Raw genomic sequence first — 21466 nt, forward strand, 5'->3', positions numbered from 1 at the left:
ATGACCACTGTATCCCCGACTACACATTTGCCTTTTAAAGTGGGTGCTTGGAATAAAGTGCAGGGTATTTCTAGCCATAATTTTCCATATTCTATACTTTTGTTCAAACATATAGGGATTAATCTCGTTGCTGATGAATTCACTGAATGCAGAGAGATTACATTCTTGTAGCATGATGGAAAATGTAGCAAATGGAGTTGCACTGACGGGGGATTAGAGTGTGTTTGTGTGTGTTTTATGGTGCGTTCAGATACAAAGCGAAACAAATGTTTCTAAAAACAAAGAATGAAAATCTGAATATATCTGAGAAAAATAACTGCATTTGATACTTGGTCAGATACTCATATTCCTATGTACATTCATGAAGTGGAAACCTACGACAACCTCTCTTCATCAGCTTATGTGTCTCTGTTTGATTGCTTTCGCATCTCACAATTTATCGGTGCAAATGAACGATCGTTTCCGTTATCGCTTAGCCTGCTGGGGTTAATGTCTTGATTAGTAGTCAAAAAATGCTGGTCACAATTTCCCAGAGTTGTACGTCACGTCTTCAGATGTCTCTTTTTTCCCCCAAATGACAGTCCAACACTTAAAGATATTTAACTGACTTCCATATAAGACAAAAAAAAAGCAGCCAATCCTCATATTTGAGAAGCTGGAACCAACAAATGTCTGGTATATTTGCTTGAAAAATGACTAAAATTATAATACGTTTTGTGATCAACTAACCTTAATCTACAAAAAAGTGATATTGAATGTGTATATTCAGCTTCCACTGGTACCCAACACCCAATATTAACTCAGTATAACTACATTTTAGAGGACATCTCTTCCTTTTATCTTGCTCTTACACTATGTACAAAATATATTAAAATCCTACGTGAAATGACAGACGTGTTTTTTTAGATTTAAACATTAAATAATAGATTTATTCATATTTTTTATTTGCTTTAAACTCTTAATCCTGCTTCGTGTTGTATCTGAACGCAATTTTATGAAACTCATATTTACCTCTCTAGTATTTGAAATAAACTCAACTGAGCACTCTTGACTGCATTATTGTAAACGAAGGACTCGTATGATAATATGACTTGAAATACAACATACATACACACACAAAAATAAAATACAAATTGGAAACAAAAACAAAAAGAAAGAAAAAAACATATAGGCCTACGTTTATTCAGCTTTGTTTGTTGTGGTATCTAGATTTATAAGGCTGGTCCAGTCATTGTGTCTTTCTGGCCATTAACAGAGTCCTGCTGCATGACTGTTGCTGGGCAGCTGGTCAGAGGTAGAACCCGGTGGCTGGTGGGTCTGGGAGGCTGGACAAAGTCTCAGGGCTCGGCATCTGGACAGTAGGGGGCTCCACTCCATTTCTATTAGGCAGAGCACAGCCTCCTGGGTAAGTACTGTTCAGGAGGCAGCCATCCTCCATCTGCACAGGGCCACCAGAGGAATTAAAACATATTAAGAATGTCTTCAAATTTAAAAAAGGGTTCAAAGACATGACTGACGGGTATACTGTATGTATGCATGTACATATGTAGGCAAGTGTATGCATGCATATGCAAATACACTGTATGGATGTAGAAAGTTATCTGGGTAAGTGTATAAAGTTATGTTTGGGTTTGTTATTTTGCATTGAATCATATAGAAATACTACATTTCCTGCTGTTTGCTTAATAGATTTTTAACAGAAATGTCTAAGAAATGTTGTGCAACATTGTACTACGTGATGATTGTGTATGACGTTGAAGAATTCAGCACTACATCTCTTCTCATCCGGTCTGCAAACACTTTCTGTCTCTGCAGCAAATAAAAACAACAGCGCAGTGCTTCCATGTTTTTTAAGGTCATAGCACACTACACTTTTTACTCAATCCCTGCATATTGAGTAATGACCTTGAAAAAAACAAAACAAGACACAGATGTAGAAAAAACAGTGCTGTGCCTCTTAGGTCTCTGATTGGCTACTATGTTCCTCTTCTGGCATATTGACACGTTCTGCCTACCACTAATGATCCATCTGATTTGATCCAACTAGCATTTATCGGATTAGTATACCATACTGTGCAATGTAACCTTTGAAATACACTACACATATCTTTACAAGATAAAATGATATTCTGTAAATGTGTGTGCACAAGCTAGAATAAGTCACCGTAGTATTCTATGCCTTGCCTGTGATAACTCTGACTAAAGATGATGCTTTAATACCCCACATATTGCAAGACAAAGGCAAATCACATCGGCACATCTGTATAACTACATTTAAAAATGTAAGGAATTTGTCAGATACACATATTTGTATACTATTTGATAAAAGTACTTCAGTCTTACAAAGTTCTTAAATGTAAAGCACTTGAATTGTCTTGTCGCTTAAATGTGCTATATAAATAAAGCTAGTCTGGTCCATATTGCGATTTTTATGAAATTCCAATTAATTGTGCAGCCCTAAGTATTGGACCGCCCCTTGAGCACCAGTACCAGTGTGATTAAATGTAAAGCCTGTTACTTAAAACATGATAATAATTATACATGATCATTTGAAAGCTTTTGAGAACCATCTCCCTAACAGTATGGGTCCTTTTGCAACAGTGTTTAAAGATTTTTTTGGGGGGCATTTTAGCCTTTTAATGGAAAGGACAACTACATGTAAAAAGAGTGAGGGAGGGAGAGGGAGATTGGGGGGGGGGGGGTAATCCCTGGACATTCTGCGTTGAGGCATGCACCTCTGAGCTAACCCTGCCACAAGCGCCCTCACCTTATTGGGACTGGGGTCATGAGGAATCTCAGAGGTCACCATGCCATAGGCGTCCAACTGTCGGCAGGGCTTGCCTACCCCCAGGATCTGCTCCAGAGAGGCGTTGGGGGGTGGGCACTGCGACAAGCTGGAGATGACTTGAGCCAAAGGAACTGGGATCTGCTCCTGTTGCTGTTTATGGTGTATCCCCTGGAAGGATGGCGCTGTGGAGTCCCCGTGCTGCGGTCCACTCCTCCCAAACAAACCGCTTCCACTGGCAGTGTAATCCGCAATGTCAACACCAGGCATGTTATAATCCATGCAAGAATCTAGTGAGGTGTTTGTTAGAGGTTTTTGGCCGTTATCAATGCAGGCGTTGTTGCCCAGACTCTCGCTGAATCCATAGTCCTGCCAAAGGGATTTCCCTGCCGAATGCTCAGTGTTGGAGACGCCACACAGTCCGTTGAGGTTGGCTGCCTTCTGTTTGGCTTGGCACTGCTGTGAGAGATGGTTCTGCATCCTGGGTTGCTGCTGCAGGTAGCGCTGATGAATTTGCTGCTGATGAAGCTCTCCGTCCAGCTCTGAGGCCTTGCCGTTGAAAATATTCGGTTGTGTTTTAAAGTGTTCCAGTTGTATCCCTGCAGTGACTAGAATGTTTTGGGCGGACCATTGTCCACTGGTGAAGGATTTCAACTCCCCGTTAACTATCGTGGTTGCCAAATGGTTGCTCTGCTGGCCCCAGTCATGCACAACTTTACCTGTTTGCATGCTGAGATGCTGTTGCATCTGCTGGGACAGCTTAACGATGGGAGCCTGCCCCACCGGGGGAAACTGCATTTGCACATTACTGTCAGAAGTGGCATTACTTTCAGGTAGCGACACGATTGCGGCTGGTGCTGAAGCAGTACTCGGAGGCACCGGTCCTCCATGCTCGGTTGAATCAACCCTCCCCTCTATGGAGTTGTAGATGTATGAGAGGATCTCATCGTTTGTCAGCAGGTCGTCCAAGCTGGGCACACGTTCGGGGTCCATCTCAATTCTGATCATCCGTTCGTCCAGCAGCAGTAGCTCCAGGTCCTCGGCACTCAGGCCCAGCCCTTCCAGAGCTCCAAACAGCTCGCTGTTTGAACAACCCCCCTCATCCGAATCCCAAACGGCTTGACCGTCCAGGGAGAGGGAGTCCATAGTAGCCAGCAGCGGATCAAAGCTGGTGCCTGACTCTGTGATGCCTGGACCCAGCACGCCATTGCTCGGCTCGTCCCAGCTCCTGTGCAAGCTGGTTGGTTCTGAGTCAGAGAAGCCCATTTGGTCACCAAAGAAGCTATGGATTGACATTTTGGGCTCCAGGTCTGGCTGACAAACATACACCGACTCATCCTGACTCATAAGTGCTCCCAGAAGAGAGCCAGGGTCCAGACCATCCCTCACCAGCCTTTCAGCACGGCTCTTTTTTGACTTACTGCCATTTTTCTCTTGACCTTCATCTCTAAAGACAGCTATAGGATGGTTGGACTGGTAGAGCAGGGCCTCGCCTGTAGCATAGGTAAAGGGTAGATGCATGGAGCGCTTACGCAAGTGTTCTCCTCCCTCTTCATCCCTATAAAGACGGAAAACATGATTATTTACTGGAGTCATTTATTTAGGATCAAAGTTACTAGCTTTGCTTCTGGTTTGATGCTTACCCCTTGTTCCATGATTTAAGTTGTCTTATATGTGTAAATGAGTCTGTGTCACATCATATTGAAAACTGATCAATCTCATTCAATAATCTCATTCAAACACACACTAAATTATAAATGTATTCCCCTTAAAACTTTGATAATATATCAAGGTTCTGGTAATGCAAGTTTGTCATTGAATGCAACTGGTACATTTTGTTGATCTATGCTGTAAAACATACAAAAGAGGCCTCTGGGTGGCAATGATGTAGTCTGGTTTGCCGTTCTTGTACACCAGCCTGGCGTTGGCCTGGACCCATTTCCAGCGATTCTCCTTGGTGAGGAGCCTGAACACGGTCAGACCACTCTCTCCAGTCTTCATCACTACAAATATGGAACACAAACACAGGTATATTGAGTGAACTGGATACTAACATAAATATGAACCCACTGAAAGCACTTTATTTTAGCCGCAACAGAGTCCAAAACTGTACATTGCATTTTTGCATACCGGTGGCTCCAAATGTCAATATGGGGTTAATGAATAAAAAATGTTACTCCTTGGGAACAAGTAGAAGTTGCGGATGATGATGAAAGTTATTTTGGTTTGTAATATTACTTTTGGATGAAAGTGGACCACATTGTTGTAATGATGACCCAACTGACTGACATCCTCTAATTGTTCTAATCGGGCCAGGAGCTCTTAAACAAGATGCTCTTGATTTAAAATATGCTCCTTTAAGCAAAATGTCAGAGCCCATAAATCCCGTGTTCTGCATTCCTTTTGTACAATTTTGAGAAGTATGGAAAGTGAATCAGGAAGTCGACTTGGGCCACAAAATCTAACTGCAGCATTATATCAATTTAGGATGAAAGGAGCATATCAGTTGGCTCTTCTGTGGGGACAATGTACTTTCTTTTACATCTTGATTAAACAATGCTGACCCTTGCACTACAGAAAGGAGAGAACGGTGGGGTCAGTAACTTCTGACCTCTGTTTGAGTGTTGGATCTGCTGTATGGATCATCTCTGATGCTTTGCTCAGGCCGTGGATTTGTGGGCCCTATCCTTTCCTCTGGCAGCTCTACAGCTTTGCTCAATCTGCTCCGTAATCCAGCAGGATTACTAGCGAAAGCTCTCTGAACTCCCTGAACTCTTGAACAAGGTTGGACCAGACTGTCTCAACTTTTTTTTTTAACAGGACTAAATCTCAGATAGCAACATTTTTCTGTCAGATGAACATCAAAGATGGATCGATTTGATTAACTAATCCTTTCCTTAATATAAGGCAGACTACATGAACATCTCTTTCAGGCCACCTTTAAACTGTGTTCACATGCCAAGTCAACTTTGCTATAAGCTCCTGTGTAGAAGGATATGTTTTTGCCCATGAAGTTTTAAAACAGCATGGTATAAAGTCTGACAAAGTGCCAGCTGTGGGTGTCTATCCTCAATTTAGCACATTATCATCAATTATTTAGCTTGTAAAAAAAAATCCTTTTATTAAAGTGTATCTTTTTTTTCTTTTCATCTGTCATCCAAAAAAAGTGTCCTAAATGTGATTAACCAGAGGTGTGATTGTTGTCTAAAGCCCAGTTTAGACCAACGATTTTGAGATGAGACCGACCCGTTTATGAACGTAGAAGAGAAACCCTTCACCGGTCTGAACCGATCAGTCTCAGTTTGACTCAAGCCAGCTGATGGTTTTGCTGCAATTCAGCTGGTCAAGTCGCAGAGGCGGGTTTTAGAACGTAAGGGACGTCAATTGTTTCTACAGCCTATAGAGAAGTCAGAAGGTAAAGTCAGCTACAAACTATAGAAATAAAATTATCCATAATCAATTTTATTTTTATGTTACAAACAGCTGGTTGAAATGTCAGAGTTTTAGGCAGAGCCTGAACGACCCGACCACGCCTGTAAAGCTTGGTAAAGTTATTTGGTCAAGCAAGATAGAGAGAGACTGAAGAGAGAGAGAGAGAGCATGTAGCGGTGTTAAAAGAAAAACATGTTTTTGTTGATTCATCACTAGAAATGCAACTGTAGCTCACTAACACTAATGTTATCCACCTTCATATTTAGACAAAACAAATTATTTATCCAGCAAAAAAGCCTAAAAGTCGGAAGTAAGAACATACAAAGAGTCGTTGCTACCTCTCATCTCATTAGTGTGAACCATAGACTCTTAATATTAATGGACAGAGCATGTGTGACGTCACCTATTGGTTTGTGGAGATCTGCTATGAGTCGTCGAGTTTGCCGTTACAGGCGCAGCCATCCTGGTTGCGAATATGTTGGTTTTAGACGAGAGGGATCAGTGAGGGAGGAGCCCTTACACTCTACGTTACGTTCAGGGTTGGGTACCAAAACACGGTGCCAATAGGGAACCAGTTCCAACAAAAACAGTAGTAACGAGACCGAACAGAAACATACATTTGAGTGCCTGACTTTTTTTTTACCGCCCCCCCGGTGTTCCGGAGTCAACATGCGCGATGTCAGTGCCGCTACTCGGCACACTTGTTGAACTGAAAGCGAGAGGATTATTGAAGATGCCAAAGACAAAACACTCCATGGTTTGGCCCCATTTCATGTGTGAGGATGCAACAAATGCCTTAAAGCAATACCATGCAAGGGAGGTAACACTTCAAATTAAATGAAGCATCTGGCGAGACATGGAGTGTATCTAAAAGCCGAACAATGCACCGTGTTTGACAACCTACATGACGCAGAGTCAAGCATGTCAACAGCAGCAGCCAGTGTTGGCCTCGCTGCCGCAAAAATTGAAAAGAGTTCCAGCCCTGCCAGTCTGGTATTACATATCACATATGTTGGCGATGATGATGTTGATGATGATGATGATGAGGACGACAAAATACATGAAAAAATACAATGTATGGACTTAAGATATGTTGTGTTGTCTTGAAATGAACCACTTAAAAGTGTTTGGAGAACACCGCTTTCTGTTGTTTGTTTATAATAAATTTATGTAGATCCCTAGCTCAGGAAGTGGCGGGATGATCAAAAGGAGTGGAGAGAGCGGAGGGGCACGTTCACTACCTCAAAACCTGTCTTTAATTTCATTCTGTTGAAAGTTTATATTGCCATAATCACACACACACACACACACACACACACACACACACACACACACACACACACACACACACACACACACACACACACACACACACACACACACACACACACACACACACACACACACACACACACGCGCACACACACACACGCGCGCGCGACAAGTACATACAAAGGTCCCCGGGCAGACCTTAACCATAAATTCTGTGTACAATTGTGGTTCACGGTCAAGGTCTTAACCACAGTAGGGAACAGAACTTACTTCTGACATGGTTCTCTGCGCAGTACAACATATCTGCTGCATGGATAAACTGATAACCAGATCCTCGTACCCGCAGCTCAGCCTCTGTGTACCCCAGCACTATCTTCCCCCTGTACAAAGAAAAGGCCATAATTCATTTTCATGAACATAGGTCATGGTACACTGCACATCGTAAATCCAGTGTATCTAGTGAATGAGTATTGCAGCAAAACAAATACACAGGAGAAGAAAACCACACATGCCATTTCAATTAGCCAGTGCATGTAGGAAAATATACAAATAAATGTTTGTTTTTAGATCAGAAAATAAGGACCATAGAAGGAAATTCAATTTTAAACATCAGTATGCACAACCAACTTTAAAGCAAATGGGTATTTCCGTATGTGGTTTTTATTTTATTGTTATTTTTGTCTTTTGTTCTTTTCATTTTGAGTCTTCTTTCTCTTTCTTTTCTATGTAAAACCATCTGTTAACTGACAGTCTATTTCTGTTTGTTGTAATATCTTAGAAGATTTAGTCTTCATCCAGCTGCTTTCCAATCATGGATATGTAATTTAATATAGTAAATGCGTGGTTCGATTATAAAATTTGTCTGTGTCCGATTAAAAAAATTATGTGTGAAGCTTCTCCAACATGATTGAAACATTATTGTTGATACAGCTTTTGGAATCTCACAAAAATCATCTTAACAAGCCAAGTTACCATGATAGAAGATATTTTACGTGAAGAAACGTATGGAATGTTTATGTGTATGTTGCATGCCATATCTTACTTTGCATCACAGGCGAAGGGTGTGAAGTCCAGCTTGTGTTTGGTTCTGAAGATCATGTTCTTGGTCCTGATCTCCAGGATAGATGGAGGCTGCAGAGGAGTCGCAATGGCAAAAAGGGCGAGCTGAGGCGGAGTCTTTCCTCCGTTTTCTTGCCGCTGGTTCTGTCCATGCAGAAACTTAAGTCTGCCCTGGATGTTCAGAGCCTGGAAAGAAATGGAAATAAATAAAAGTCCTTCAAATGTGTTGCTATCTGAGAGACTGCAGAGCCCCGCTCAACCCCACAGTAGCTTTTGCAGGATTGATATGTTTTCATGGGTTTCGCCATAAATGTCATGGGGGTTCATACTAATACTGTACTGTATTTCATATGAAGCCCGGGCCTCCAGTGTGGTCCAATTATCCGCTGTCCCTACATGTGTACCATAATGCACACATTGTTATACTAAAATGGAGCTAAAAAATATGTTTTTATCTCAATCACACCATACTGAACACTATCAGAAAAACAAGTAAAGAATCCTTCAGCTCCTCTTCTGAAGCTATTTTCTTAAAACTTTAAAAAAGACCTTGGTTTTGTTTATGTCTCTTGAAAACTGTGGGAGAGGGATGGTTCCCCTGTGGGAGCAGGTGGAAATAAAAGTTTTCATTTGTTTAGTTATTTATGTCAAGCATGTAAAATTCAACATAAAAAGAGCTGAGTCGTTAAAACATATCCACAAAATAGAAACAAATGGTTAAAAAAAGAGATAGAGATAACATAATTAATTTCAATAGGGAATTTCTTTAATTTACATGTGTGAAAAAGGAGTAGGAAGAAGTATTAAAACTTACTAAATCCTAACCCTTGATAATTAAATAATTATTTACAAAAACTCATTGCAAATATAGAACTTGACATACTTTTCACTTATCACACCCATAGTTACATAAAATTAATTTTAAACAGATTTATACAGAGAACCTTAATTGTCTTAAAGACAGAGCAAAAAATAAACGTGTACACAACTCAACAGTATCACCCTGACGTCTACTTTTTGCAGACCATTGCAAGTCAAGTCAAAAGTCTCATGTCTCCAGCTTTGATAGAAAATTTACCTTCAATCTGCAGATTTTCACTTTAGTTTGAACATGTAACCTACCAGAAAGCCGGAGGAGTTGTCCAGCAGGCAGCGGAAGCGACACACAAAGCTCCTCTCTAGGAAGGACGAATTCTCCGGGGGAAGCTGCTCAGGGTTGTAGGTGACTACAGATGAGCTGCTGTCTGATTCCATCTCTGAAATTACAAAAACATGATCTGATTTCAGTGACAATTGCTATAAAATAGAGTCAGTTTGAGAGAAAAAAGGTCCAAGGCACTCTTCTTGGTAAACAATTTAAAAAGCCTTTATTTAAATAGCTATTTCACATACGCATGGGTTGTTGCCCACTTCTTTTTATATAAGAGATCTATATGAAATAGCCATTCAAATAAAGGCTTGTGACATTTTTTTTCTCTATTGAAGTTTTGTGTTCACTTTCCAAAGAGTACCTTCGTGATTTCTTTTAAACTTCCGAGAACTCCAGACTTCTCTTATTAGAGTCAGTTTAACTTTGGATATAGGGGTTAAAAATCATGTGAGCTAACAATCCTCCACATCTCCGTATCGTTTTGTATATGCAACACCACGTCGACTTAAAGACGGGCAATGAAAATAGAAGTTGATGGAATTTCTCTCAAAATAATACCTAGTTCACATATTGAGTTTGACTTGAAAATCTGTTACATCAGGAAAATAAAGATTAGTAAGTACATACAACATGTTGGACACCTGTATAGTAAAGGCTTTTACAGTGGATCAGTGTTTCTTGTATCCCGGTGTGTGGGAACCCCTTAACAACTTCAAAAATGTGAAACTTAAGAACACATTTTAAAAGTAGACACATCAAGTGCATTCACCCTGTAGCTGGACTTTAATCGTGTCTCGTATCATCCACTGCCCTCTAGTGTGAAGAATGCCCTTATGTAATGAGGCTCAGGAGCTAATTCTTAACGCACAAAGTGACGGCAGTTGATGTAATTCGAGGGGTGGAGGGACTGTAAACGGCGTCTCAGTGCTGGAGTGGGTAAGTTGTGTCAGAGTTGTGCGTCTTAAGTTTAAACACATCGCTCAGAACCAAAGCAAACAGACGTAAGCATCTTAAAACCCAAATACAGATCTGGGACCACTTCACCTCCTAAGCCGCAGTGAAGATTACAGGGTTATGTGACTTGACCTGAGGATGGTCTTATAGCTTAATGCCTTACAATGCGTGTACTTAACCGTCACACGGACTGTGGGCTGCCGTGGAGTACAGCGCAGTAAACATTGGTTTTACTGAAACATAAAGACAACTTTTAAAGGGTATCCTTTTCAACCCTATTTTTTCTCTGTTTTTGTTTTCAAGTGACTGATGGAAAGAACAATCTTTGACATTAGTCCAGTATTAAGCAAGATCGCTGGAGTAGGCAGCGGCAAAACAAGATGTAATTTAAGTTAGTAGAGAAAATGTGCAGCTTGTATTCATGTTCACAAAAGTGACGCTTGGTCAGTGGCTCTTAGCGTCGGATACTGACGCAAAAGTCACTCTTTAGCAGTGGCATTGGACGCACCGGGCAAAGCAGCAGCTCAACCACGGCGCTGCAACCTAGGGTCTTTTTGGGAATCTACCCAAGTCAATATTTCTTAGTGTTTAAAAAATAACTATTTTGAGGCTAGCGTAAAAGTGCCCCTAGCTCTCCCATTCAAAAGGCCATTTGAACCGAAAACAAGAATACAGTAAATCTTAAAAGTGACGCTTCCGTCCATATCATGCTTTTAAAGGAAAGTTTGACTCGGGGACATTCACAAAAAGACCCTTGGTCCCTAAGAATTATGCTTTAAGATCAACAAGGGTAGCGAGTATTATAAAAGTCCTATTTTAGGCCACTGTCAGATCCATAGTTCAGATACACCCAATGGATTGTGGATAACTTTAGTTTCCGTTGTTGGTGTTAGCAATGCTGCTGCAAAGACACGCTGCTGGACTAATAAACGGTAAATATTCTGTCATAGTCCAGTTATCATTGTTGTATCTAGTAACATAAAAAAGAGTGAAGAATGTGACCTAAACCCCACCCACAATCTTTTCCTAAATCCTCAGAAACAAACTCTCGCAATATACGACGACAGCTGACGTCAACTAACATTTGTGGACGCCCTTACAAAACTAATGCAGTAATGCTAATTATAACTTCTAGCTGTGTAAATATCTGATGTTAGCAAAAGAACGTATTCATAAATTATACCAACATAACTTTTCATCCATCCACGTGATGTTTGGTACTGGAATGAGCTATCTTCAGCATATAGATTATTTGGTTCAACGTTGGTCCCGACCCAAAGAGTCAAAAAGTGAGACCAAGAGTCCCGACCAAGCCTGCCGCAGGATTACGCCAAATGGCTCAAGTAGATTCTAAAGGAGACGCCAAAGGTACCTGAGGAAGCAACTTTTTTGGTGTGCTGTGAGTAAGAATGTGTTGCTAGTGACTTGTAAGAACCTGTGATTATGCAAAAAGATGAGTTAATGAATAGTCAACCAATGCCCGAGAAATACCTGCACAGGCTTGCAATATACCCATTTCCACAATGTGTCTGCAAACTTCACAGCCATTTCTGCATAAAATAGTTGCAGAAACAATAATCTCAACCAAACAACTTCCTTGCCCTTCAGACAAGGCTTTTAGTTAACAAATCTGTCTTCAGTCCCACCAGGATGTCTCAGTTTTCATGTGGTCTTAATAGTAGTCTCATGTAGGTGGAGAGAGTGATCACCTTGGGGGGAGTCCTGTGTAATGACAGATGCAGTGGCAGGAGGAGGATTCAAAGCCCAGTGCAAGTTTCTCCTGAGCTCCTGTTGGTCCTCCGTGTGGACCAGCTCGTACACACTCTGGTGCATGACATCCGTCTGGGAAACAATAACAAGAGGGAGAATTAGCTCATGCCAGATTAATTGTAGCAGCGGCTGCTGCACTAGCATTAGTCACTTCAACCGATCAGTATGTGTGCGTGTGCATGTGTGTGTGTCTGGCTCCAGCATTGGGCCGCACAATATATTGTTTTTTGTTTTGATTTTTTTTATCCATCAATCCATCCATCCATCTTCATCCCCTTATCCAATCGGGTCACGTTGTGAGCAGGTCCAGCAGGGGACCCTAAATTTCCCTTTTCCGAGCCACATTAACCAGCTCCGACTGGGGGATCCCAAGGCGTTCCCAGGCCAGGTTGGAGATATAATCCCTCCACCTAGTCCTGGGTCTTCCACGGGGCCTCCTCCCAGCTGGCCATGCCCGGAAAACACCTCCCTAGAGAGTCTTCCTTACCAGATGCCCAAACTGGCTCCTTTCGGCCTACCTACCTCACCCTATCTCTAAGGGAGACGCCAACCACCCTCTTGTGGAAACCCATTTTGGCCACTTTTTCTTTTTCCGTCAACGCAATATCAACTGGTGCATTAACACATCACCAAAGGTTGTCACATCGCAAAAGACACAACGAGATTTTAGTAACTGTAATTCTTTTTTTTTAAGTGGTCCTTTGTATATCCAATTCAATGTTCAATTTGTTCAATAAAAGAATGACTTCCTTTTCATTTGTTTAAAATCCAACAAGCAATTTGTTAAGCGGAATACTGAAACCAGCAGAAATGCAGTACTGAGTACATTTTAATATCTATTGTTTATTGCAAGTAATATGGCTATTGCGATATTCAACAACGTTAACGCTTATTGCACATTTTCCTCACATCGTGCAGCCCTACTCCAGCAGTGCGTATGAGAAGACTCCCTGTAGTATTTTCTCAAAACACTAGTGCACAGGTACGTCCAGCTGTCCTAAGAGTGTCATTGTGTGCTGCTCTGTGGAGCTGTGGGTCAGAGATGTGTTGTTCACCGCAGCCCACTGCTGTGACTTGTGGTCTGTCCTAAAGGCCAAGCTATAAATAGGTCAGGTGTTTTATTTGCTGCTGTGTGAGCCCTTGATTCTGCAGCACCGAGCAAGGAGCAGATCAACGGATCAAACAAGAACCCCAAGCCGCTCCCAGCAGACACTACACGCGAGCCCTCCATCCAGACCCATCTACTGTACTCATTTGTAGACCACAGCCTCTGGATGTTTCATATGATAAGATACGTGCCTCTATAGATTTGTTTATGCTCCTGAAAATGGAAACTGCAATAAATACGAATGATGTCAAAGATGAATGGTTCAACCATAGCGCTTGCCCGATGGCCTGGGGCAAGTGAAATGCCCCGTCGGGCAATTACAGATATAGGTTCAATCACTTTTTTTGATCATCAGTGTATCCTAAGGAGTTTTCTAAAGGATGTTGATGAAACACGGGGTGAGTTAAGCAAAATGTATTATGCACTGTACATCTTTATACTGTATGTGTGTTTTTCTTGCTCTCTTTAATAATAAATTAAAATGTTATCACATAAAAGGATGTTGATGAAATAACTGCAGTGTTTTGTGAAGTCTGTCGAAAGTTCCAGTTCAAGGCAGATAAAATTGGATCATATGTTTCAAATGTTCATGACATAGTAGAAACTGTGGTTCCTAAAAATGTATGCGGTCAAAAGAAAGTATATATAAAAATCACTCTCTTTCAACTAAGTATTGCACTTAGATATAATTGTTCCTCTTAAACAATCGCCTCCACTTTCAGTATGAACTTTAACAGATCTATGACATGGTCCATGATGTGTTTATACATTGTTAATAAGGATCAAATACTACAACTTATTTGAGTCTTTATCTTTGATTGAGAACATAAAAATAGTTTTAGAATAGAGTTTTTTATTGGTTAGTAATCACTACACACAGGCCTGAAATACACACACAGACACACACACACACACACACATGCTCAGGACCTATACATGCACAGACAAAGAGATGTCTGAGTGAGTGGCCTGCCAGTGCTGAACCAGCACCCTGAGTGGTTGGGGGAGAACGGGGCCTTGCTAGAGCACCCGGCAGTGCCCATGAGGTGAAATGGCATCTCTCCAGCTACCAATCCACACTATGTACTTCGGTCCGTACAGGGACTTGAACCAGCAACCCTCCAGTTTTGGAGAGGATTAAAAGTCAGGGGTATATAAACAGACTGGTAGTGATTCAATACCTGGTGGAAGCCCAAGTAGTCCTGGATGGTGTGAGAGGAGTAGAAGATGGTTCCACTGGCAGTGAGAACCATGACAAAACCGTTGAGAGCCTGTGGTTCAAACAGAGGATGCACACAGACAGACAGTTAGCTGAGACATCTCACTGTGGGACAGCTTTAAGAAAAAAAGAGAACCACATTGTCTTTGGCAAAAGTTCACCTCCGTAATGTTGCAGCACGTGATATCTTTTGTGGCTCCGAACGACCCAAACATTTTATAAGAAAGGGGGATTTTCAAGTGATCCGGAAAAATGCTGGTTCTTTCAGATGGAGATACCCAGCTCTGTGTGTTCTGAAGAATTTGATTCAATTGAATTGAATTTTAAAAACACTCCATAGACAATTTACAGATAGAGTAGGTCTAGACCATACTCTACAATTTACAAAGACCCAGGACAGAAGCAAGCCCACCGGTAGAATATGGATTATTATAATGCAACAATGTGGAAAATAAATATCATTTTTTATCATCTAGGCAGAACACATGTGGACCTCAGTCAACAAATATATATGAAGCACATGGGCATACAATCATAATGTGCAACTGTCAACCCTTTGCATTTAAAATCTTTTAATTGATATGAATTATTAAATGTCTTCTATTTCTGTAAAAGGAAAAAAATATATATATCAAGTTTCCTTCATTTGTTAGCCAGAGCTGCTGTGTGGATATTCAGGGTTGTGATGTCAGAGTGCACTGCAAAAAAAAAAAAAGACAGGAAGGAAGGATTGGAACAAATGAAGAAAAATGAAGGGAAGGAAGAAAGAAGAAAAAAGAAAAAAGAAAAAAAGAAAGAAAGACTGAAAGAAAGAAAATGGTTAAGCATGTTGAGTAAAAAAGAATTCAAAGAGGACCTTTCCACTTACTAACTGCACACGTGCCTCCCCCCTCCTGTATGGTGACACAGACATGTACACAAACACTCACTATGGGATATATACTGTCGTCACACAGCCACACACATCTGTACAAGCACAGTCATATCTTTTCTAAATCAGCCCACAGGCCACCGGGATGACTGCTGGAGACAATTTTTGATAATGCAACAGTGATTCGCCACAATTATCTGCCACCATTCCTCCAGAGTAAACACAAACACACAAATGTCAAGGCTGAGTGTTTTTACAAAAACAGCCAAACACCCAACGGATGCTAAATTCTGTTTTATATCACTTTTCAGTTACTCTTGTTGCACTAAACTAGAAATAGTTTAACCTGTTGACCATGTAATTTCCCACAAACATCATTTACATTTTTGGAAAATTGCAAAATGCTCTTATACTGCTGGCACATGGTGAGATGTGAGGAGTTGTGCAACCGTCAGAAAAGAGGCCATATTGTATAATACCAGATAGTCCACTCATGTGCACTCATTAACCTCCCAGCTGCAAATGATTTTATGCAGTCATGAGTAAGAACGATTGCTTACAGATTTTGCATTTAAATATAAAAAACTGGATCAAAGGAAAGAGAGCCAGTGTACAGTGTTAGAGCAAGTTAGTTGTCAGTTAGTTATTGCCAGAAATGACCCGTTCAACGTGTTTATTTTCAATAATGGCTTAAAAAAGTAAGAGCACAATTAATACATTCTGCCATGTTTCCTCCAATTTCTGAGTCTGAATGATTGATCTGGTCACAGCTCCTCAATAATTCACCAGCGTCTGATGTGAAGAACAGCAACAAAACCGGCTCAGATGTAAGCAAATAAATCTTCAGAAGTAAACCTTGCATTCCTCAGCCTGTGAACAGCTTTACTGTCCCTCTCATCCCAACGATTAGTAGAAGGAAGAGGAGGAAAAAGAGGGGGAGGAAAAAGAGGAGGAGGAGGAGGAAGAGGCCCCCTGTGGAACACTCACTCGCTTTCTCTCCAAATGAGCTTTCATTTCTAATTACCAACAAGCTGGGGAAATGTAGGCTTATCATAATAACGAAAACCTCCCTGGAAGGGGTACGGCGGCCAGGCTGTTTCCTCTCCTCTCCTGGAATGCCAGTGTGATGCACATTGGGAGGAACTGGACTGGAAAATCAATGACTCCAGCACATCCCAAAAAGACCTGGCAGCCAGCGAGCCCGCTCTCCACCCACAGTAACAGTGCTGAGGGCACATAACCGCCGTGAACCAGGAGAGAATGTTTTCCTTTCGGTTTCACTGGGATGGAAAACAGGTCTGTTGAACGCCTTTTTCTTAAAAAAGCTGAACAGTGACCCGATAGTCCAGTGAAGTATACCCATTTTCAAGCAGAAAAATGCTCAGTTTTACAAAAGATTGTCATTTACTGATGGTGTTTTAAGTTTTGTTGAGTCAATTGTTGTTAGTCACATTATGGAGCAGCTGTTCATGTATGGCATAGAAAACCAGACCCAGTATTGATAGTTTAGAGAAAGTTACCTTCCATCTATCCCTTTTATTCCTCACTACACTCCATGACCAAAAGTATGCATACATGTGAAATATTACATTTATATGGGATTGTTTAACATCCCATTCCAAAAAAAAACATTAATCTGCTTCTACAACAGCCTCCACCATTTCCAACAGATTTTGGAACATTGCTGCAGAGATTGGTTCCCATTCGGCCACAAGAGCATCAGTGAGGTCCAACACCCCTGTTGGTGGTTCCCAGTCAGTGTATCCAGTTCATCCCAAAGGCAGACTGTCCGACCAACAATAACGACACCAGTGGGGCTGGGTAGTACCGCACTGCCTCTATAGATTAGATTAGATTCAACTTTATTGTCAGTACACATGCACAGGTACAATGCAACGAAATGCAGTTTTGAGTATCAAGGATAAAAAAATGCCTCGTCATTCAATACCCAGATTCAATACCTAAGGAGTAAATCTCATCGAAGTCAGGAAGCCAAAAACCATGCACCAATGTTCCATGTCTGAATACCCTGCCCTAGACACCAGTCATTTCACAAAGTGCCCCCAAAACTACAAATGTTTAGGTTCAAGTGACAGCGCCCTCTAATGGCAGCGGTAACTAAGATGAGTAAAGAAGGAAGATGGGTGAAGTTGTTCAAAAAGCAGCAAAAAACGCTATTGATTACAGTTTTAATGCTAAACTAAGCTAACCTGCAGCTGGCTGTAGTTTCATGTTTAGCATACTGATTTGAGAGTGGTATTGATCTTCTCATAGAACTCTCGGCAAGAAAATGATTATTAACCCCATTGATATTCCTTTACATGTGACCATCACTGACAGGACTTCTGGCTGAAGACCCAAGTTGAAAAAACAAATCCCTTGCACATCTTTTGAAATTTGTTTTAAGGTGATGAGGTCATAACTGAGGTGATAACTGTTATTTCTAAATAACCTGCAATAAACCCAGTACAATAAATGGGCTGAACTCTGTTTTTTGAATCATGTCATCATGCATTAAATATCATGTTTCTGTATCATGATTCCATGTTTAGGCAGGAATCATTTTGTAAAAAGTTAACCCAAACACAGAGCTCTTAAGGTTGTATTGCACACGGTTTAGCCCCCAGTACAGCAGCAGGCTGGCTTGTGTAAACAGTCGACTAAGGTTTCCGCGGACAGTGCCAGACGTATTGAGTGGTAAGCTGCGTCTGAGCCTCTGTCATTGGCCTAAATAGATTTTGGGCATTTGTCAGGAAGAAAAAAAATAAAAACAGAAAACACTGGAGCTGTCCAGACACAAATTAGATCAGCGCAGTTGCCCATCACACAATCACTGTTCCCTAAAACACATTGAACATATTGAACACGGTGGTTTGGCTGTGAAGTGTGAAGTGTTTGTGTTGTAGCAACAATCAATCCCAGATATTGAACCTAAAATCCCTTCAGAGTAATAGGTTCAAAAGTTCATGGATATACATGAATAAAAACATACCGGATGACAATAAACACAGCTTTAATACGGACCTGCAGCAACAGTTCCCCCTCAGGAATCTTGGTCTCCACCGATCCTGCTGTTTTGCTGTCGTCTTCATTCCCAGCAGCTGGAGTCACTCCGGTCAGGGCAACTGTAGAGAGGGACAGACAGGGGGGGGGGGTAGTGGTGGAGGAGAGAGGCAGACAGGTTATTTTTAGTCCTGTGATAATGTTTGCAAAGCACTGCTGTGACTGTCAGATTGCCTTATGTTTAGTATTTTAAAGATGCTGCATGTACGCCCGATCCCAACTCATTAAACATTCACTGCATGCAATCTGGAAGTCTATTTTGTCAAGCTTCCTTGAATCATGATTTCCATGACATCAATGTTGTACAACAGAAAAACAAATCTCCTGTTGTTGTTTCTGTCTCCTGAGATCTCTTTAGTCCTACAAAACTGCATAGTTTACCGTGAATATTAGTCTTTGAAATCCACAACACTGAAACAAACTGCATGGATACAGTGAATGTGGAACTATTTTGATAATCAATGATTTGTCTTTTTCAAGTTTTCAGCCTCTCAACTCTGAGTATTTGCTGCTTTTCTTTGCCTTAACTGATAGTAAACTGAACTGTTTTGAACAAAATAAGTAATTTAAAGACGTTTTAGGCACTTCTGAGACACTTTATAAATCATATTTTAGACCAAACAATCACTCATATGAAATAATAATCAGTATAATAGTCAGCAGCGAAAATAGTTGTTTGTTGCAGCATTAAAAAAGAATTCTATTTAGGGTCCCAGAGACCACGGGGCTGCTTTAACGGCTCAAAAAGACTGAAGAGATCTTCTGTTGGTAAGGGCTGACCCAAAAATTCAAAATTAAGGAACGGCAAGAGAGTTTCTCAGAATTGGGCAGATTTACAGACTTTGAGACTCAGAAACTCCCACAGAACCAGAAAGGTTGTTGTAAAAAAAAATGTATTATTGTTGTGCTCAACTCTATGATGGCTAAGGAACTCTTTGCTGACGTTTTAGGACTTTATTTCGACTGGTGTGCCGAAACAGTGACAAAAAGACAGCATAAAGTTGCAAAAAAGGAAAATCATAGTAATCATAATATAATAAGGACACCTTAACTGAAATAGAGACGGAGCAGGGACCCCCTATTGTATAATGTATATTGTATAAAATGTAGTTGCATATTAAACTGGGTCTTCAATAATGTGTAGGGCGGCCTGAAGCTTTTATACATACCTTTTTTGAATTGAAGCTATTAAAATGATAAATTGTTGGCATGATTTCATAAATCATCTTTTATAGTTAAACATAGATGTGGTACATGAATCCTTAGGAATAATTGTTTCTGGGGGTGGTTACCTTAGTGACCACCTTACCAATAGGCTGGTGAACCTATCATCAGTGGAGCTTTATATTTACTGATAACATGCTGGATTCATGTTAAGAAATTGTAATACTTGGAAGAACTTTCAAAAATTAACAATAATTTGGAGGGGCCCCTGCAGTGACTCTGAGGAGCACCTAGGGGCTCCTGAACGTGTTAAATCCCTGCTCTAGCTGACAATATATGGTCAGTTGACGACAATACAACAATAAAAGTAAAATGTTGACTGCAGCTGATATCATCAGGAGTAATTGCTACATCTCTAACGTGAGATGATGAACTGCGCTGATGTCATGAGAAACAGAGCAGTGGTCAAGCACATTAATCTCTGACCCCTGCAGGAGCAGCGTGCTGCGATCCGTGATGAACTTTGACCCCGGAGATTGTATGACATGACTGGGTGACTGGGTTTTGTGTCAGATCATTTGTTCTCTACAAAAGGGGTTAGCAAGGAGTCCATCTGAGGGGCGGGCGGTGTCAGAGCAGACACTGGATAGCATAAGGGCTTTGTGTGGGGAGTCCGATGAGGCTTGTTCCTTCACACGAAGCACAACTTTAGTTGGACACCCCTGACCTTATTCCCATACAGACACCTTGGATCGACTTTTTCTGAGGGCCACTGAGAATAATGCTCAGACATCATCAAACGTAAAAGTGAGGGGATGGCACGGGCAACGTATGTGCTAGATATATGTTAGTGTGCCGTTCCTGTAGAATGATTTTTATTGTCATTGTACAGGTACAATGAAATGCAGAATGCAGTCCGTTGAGTGCAGTATATACTAATATATACACACACACACACACACACACACAGACACACACACACAAATTTCCATTCCACTCCATTATTGACAGAATACCAGCTGATCTGGGTGGCTGATCTTTACTGCAGTATCTACATTGCCTATGATGAGCAACAATTCATCCAATCTTCTAAAAGCACATTCTGTTTACTAACTGACATTAAAACATTGGAGAACCCTTTTGCAATTATGGAAGCACAAAATGTAATCTGAAAACTGCTGCCCTGGTTAAAAAAAACAATGCAACTGATCTTAGCAGGTTTTATGTCTATAATGGAGTTCAATGGAAATTTCTAAGTGACCCCAAACTTTCCATATAGACACACTCCGCACTTCACAGAAACTACAAAGAAATGCACAAACTTCGCACAGCTGGAAAAAATTATAAAAGAAAATTGTTGATGTGACGGCTGCAGGACAGCTTGAAAAACAAAGAATAACTAAATATGGTATACGCATGGCCTATTGGTTGTTTTGGGTTAAATATCATTGCAATGTCCCGGCTATAATTCCACACAGACAAGAGACGGCATCTATAATATCCAAAACATTTACAGAAAATGGAAACAAAAAAAGACAGCAAACTAGTATATTAGTAAGTAAATACTATATATATATATATATATATATATATATATATATACACATATATATACACTC

The 21466-nt window shown here is 40.8% G+C and overlaps 1 protein-coding gene across 2 annotated transcripts in view; it reads right to left on the bottom strand.

Moving 5' to 3' along the window:
* Nucleotides 1-937: 937 nt before the first annotated feature.
* The window catches only part of LOC117952896 (aryl hydrocarbon receptor-like), a 45208-nt gene continuing 24679 nt past the window's right edge, over nt 938-21466 (bottom strand). For both annotated transcript variants that reach the window (XM_034885503.1, XM_034885502.1), the window contains 9 exons: nt 18645-18745; nt 14712-14801; nt 12362-12494; nt 9671-9804; nt 8532-8734; nt 7760-7869; nt 4647-4788; nt 2768-4343; nt 938-1438 (listed from right to left, as the gene is read on the bottom strand). In XM_034885503.1, the coding sequence (XP_034741394.1) occupies nt 1289-1438; nt 2768-4343; nt 4647-4788; nt 7760-7869; nt 8532-8734; nt 9671-9804; nt 12362-12494; nt 14712-14801; nt 18645-18745 (2639 nt within the window). In that variant the 3' untranslated portion in view covers nt 938-1288. The remainder of the gene's footprint in view (nt 1439-2767; nt 4344-4646; nt 4789-7759; nt 7870-8531; nt 8735-9670; nt 9805-12361; nt 12495-14711; nt 14802-18644; nt 18746-21466) is intronic.

This window comes from Etheostoma cragini, chromosome 11 (assembly GCF_013103735.1).
Source record: "Etheostoma cragini isolate CJK2018 chromosome 11, CSU_Ecrag_1.0, whole genome shotgun sequence".
NCBI classification, from domain to species: Eukaryota; Metazoa; Chordata; class Actinopteri; order Perciformes; family Percidae; genus Etheostoma; species Etheostoma cragini.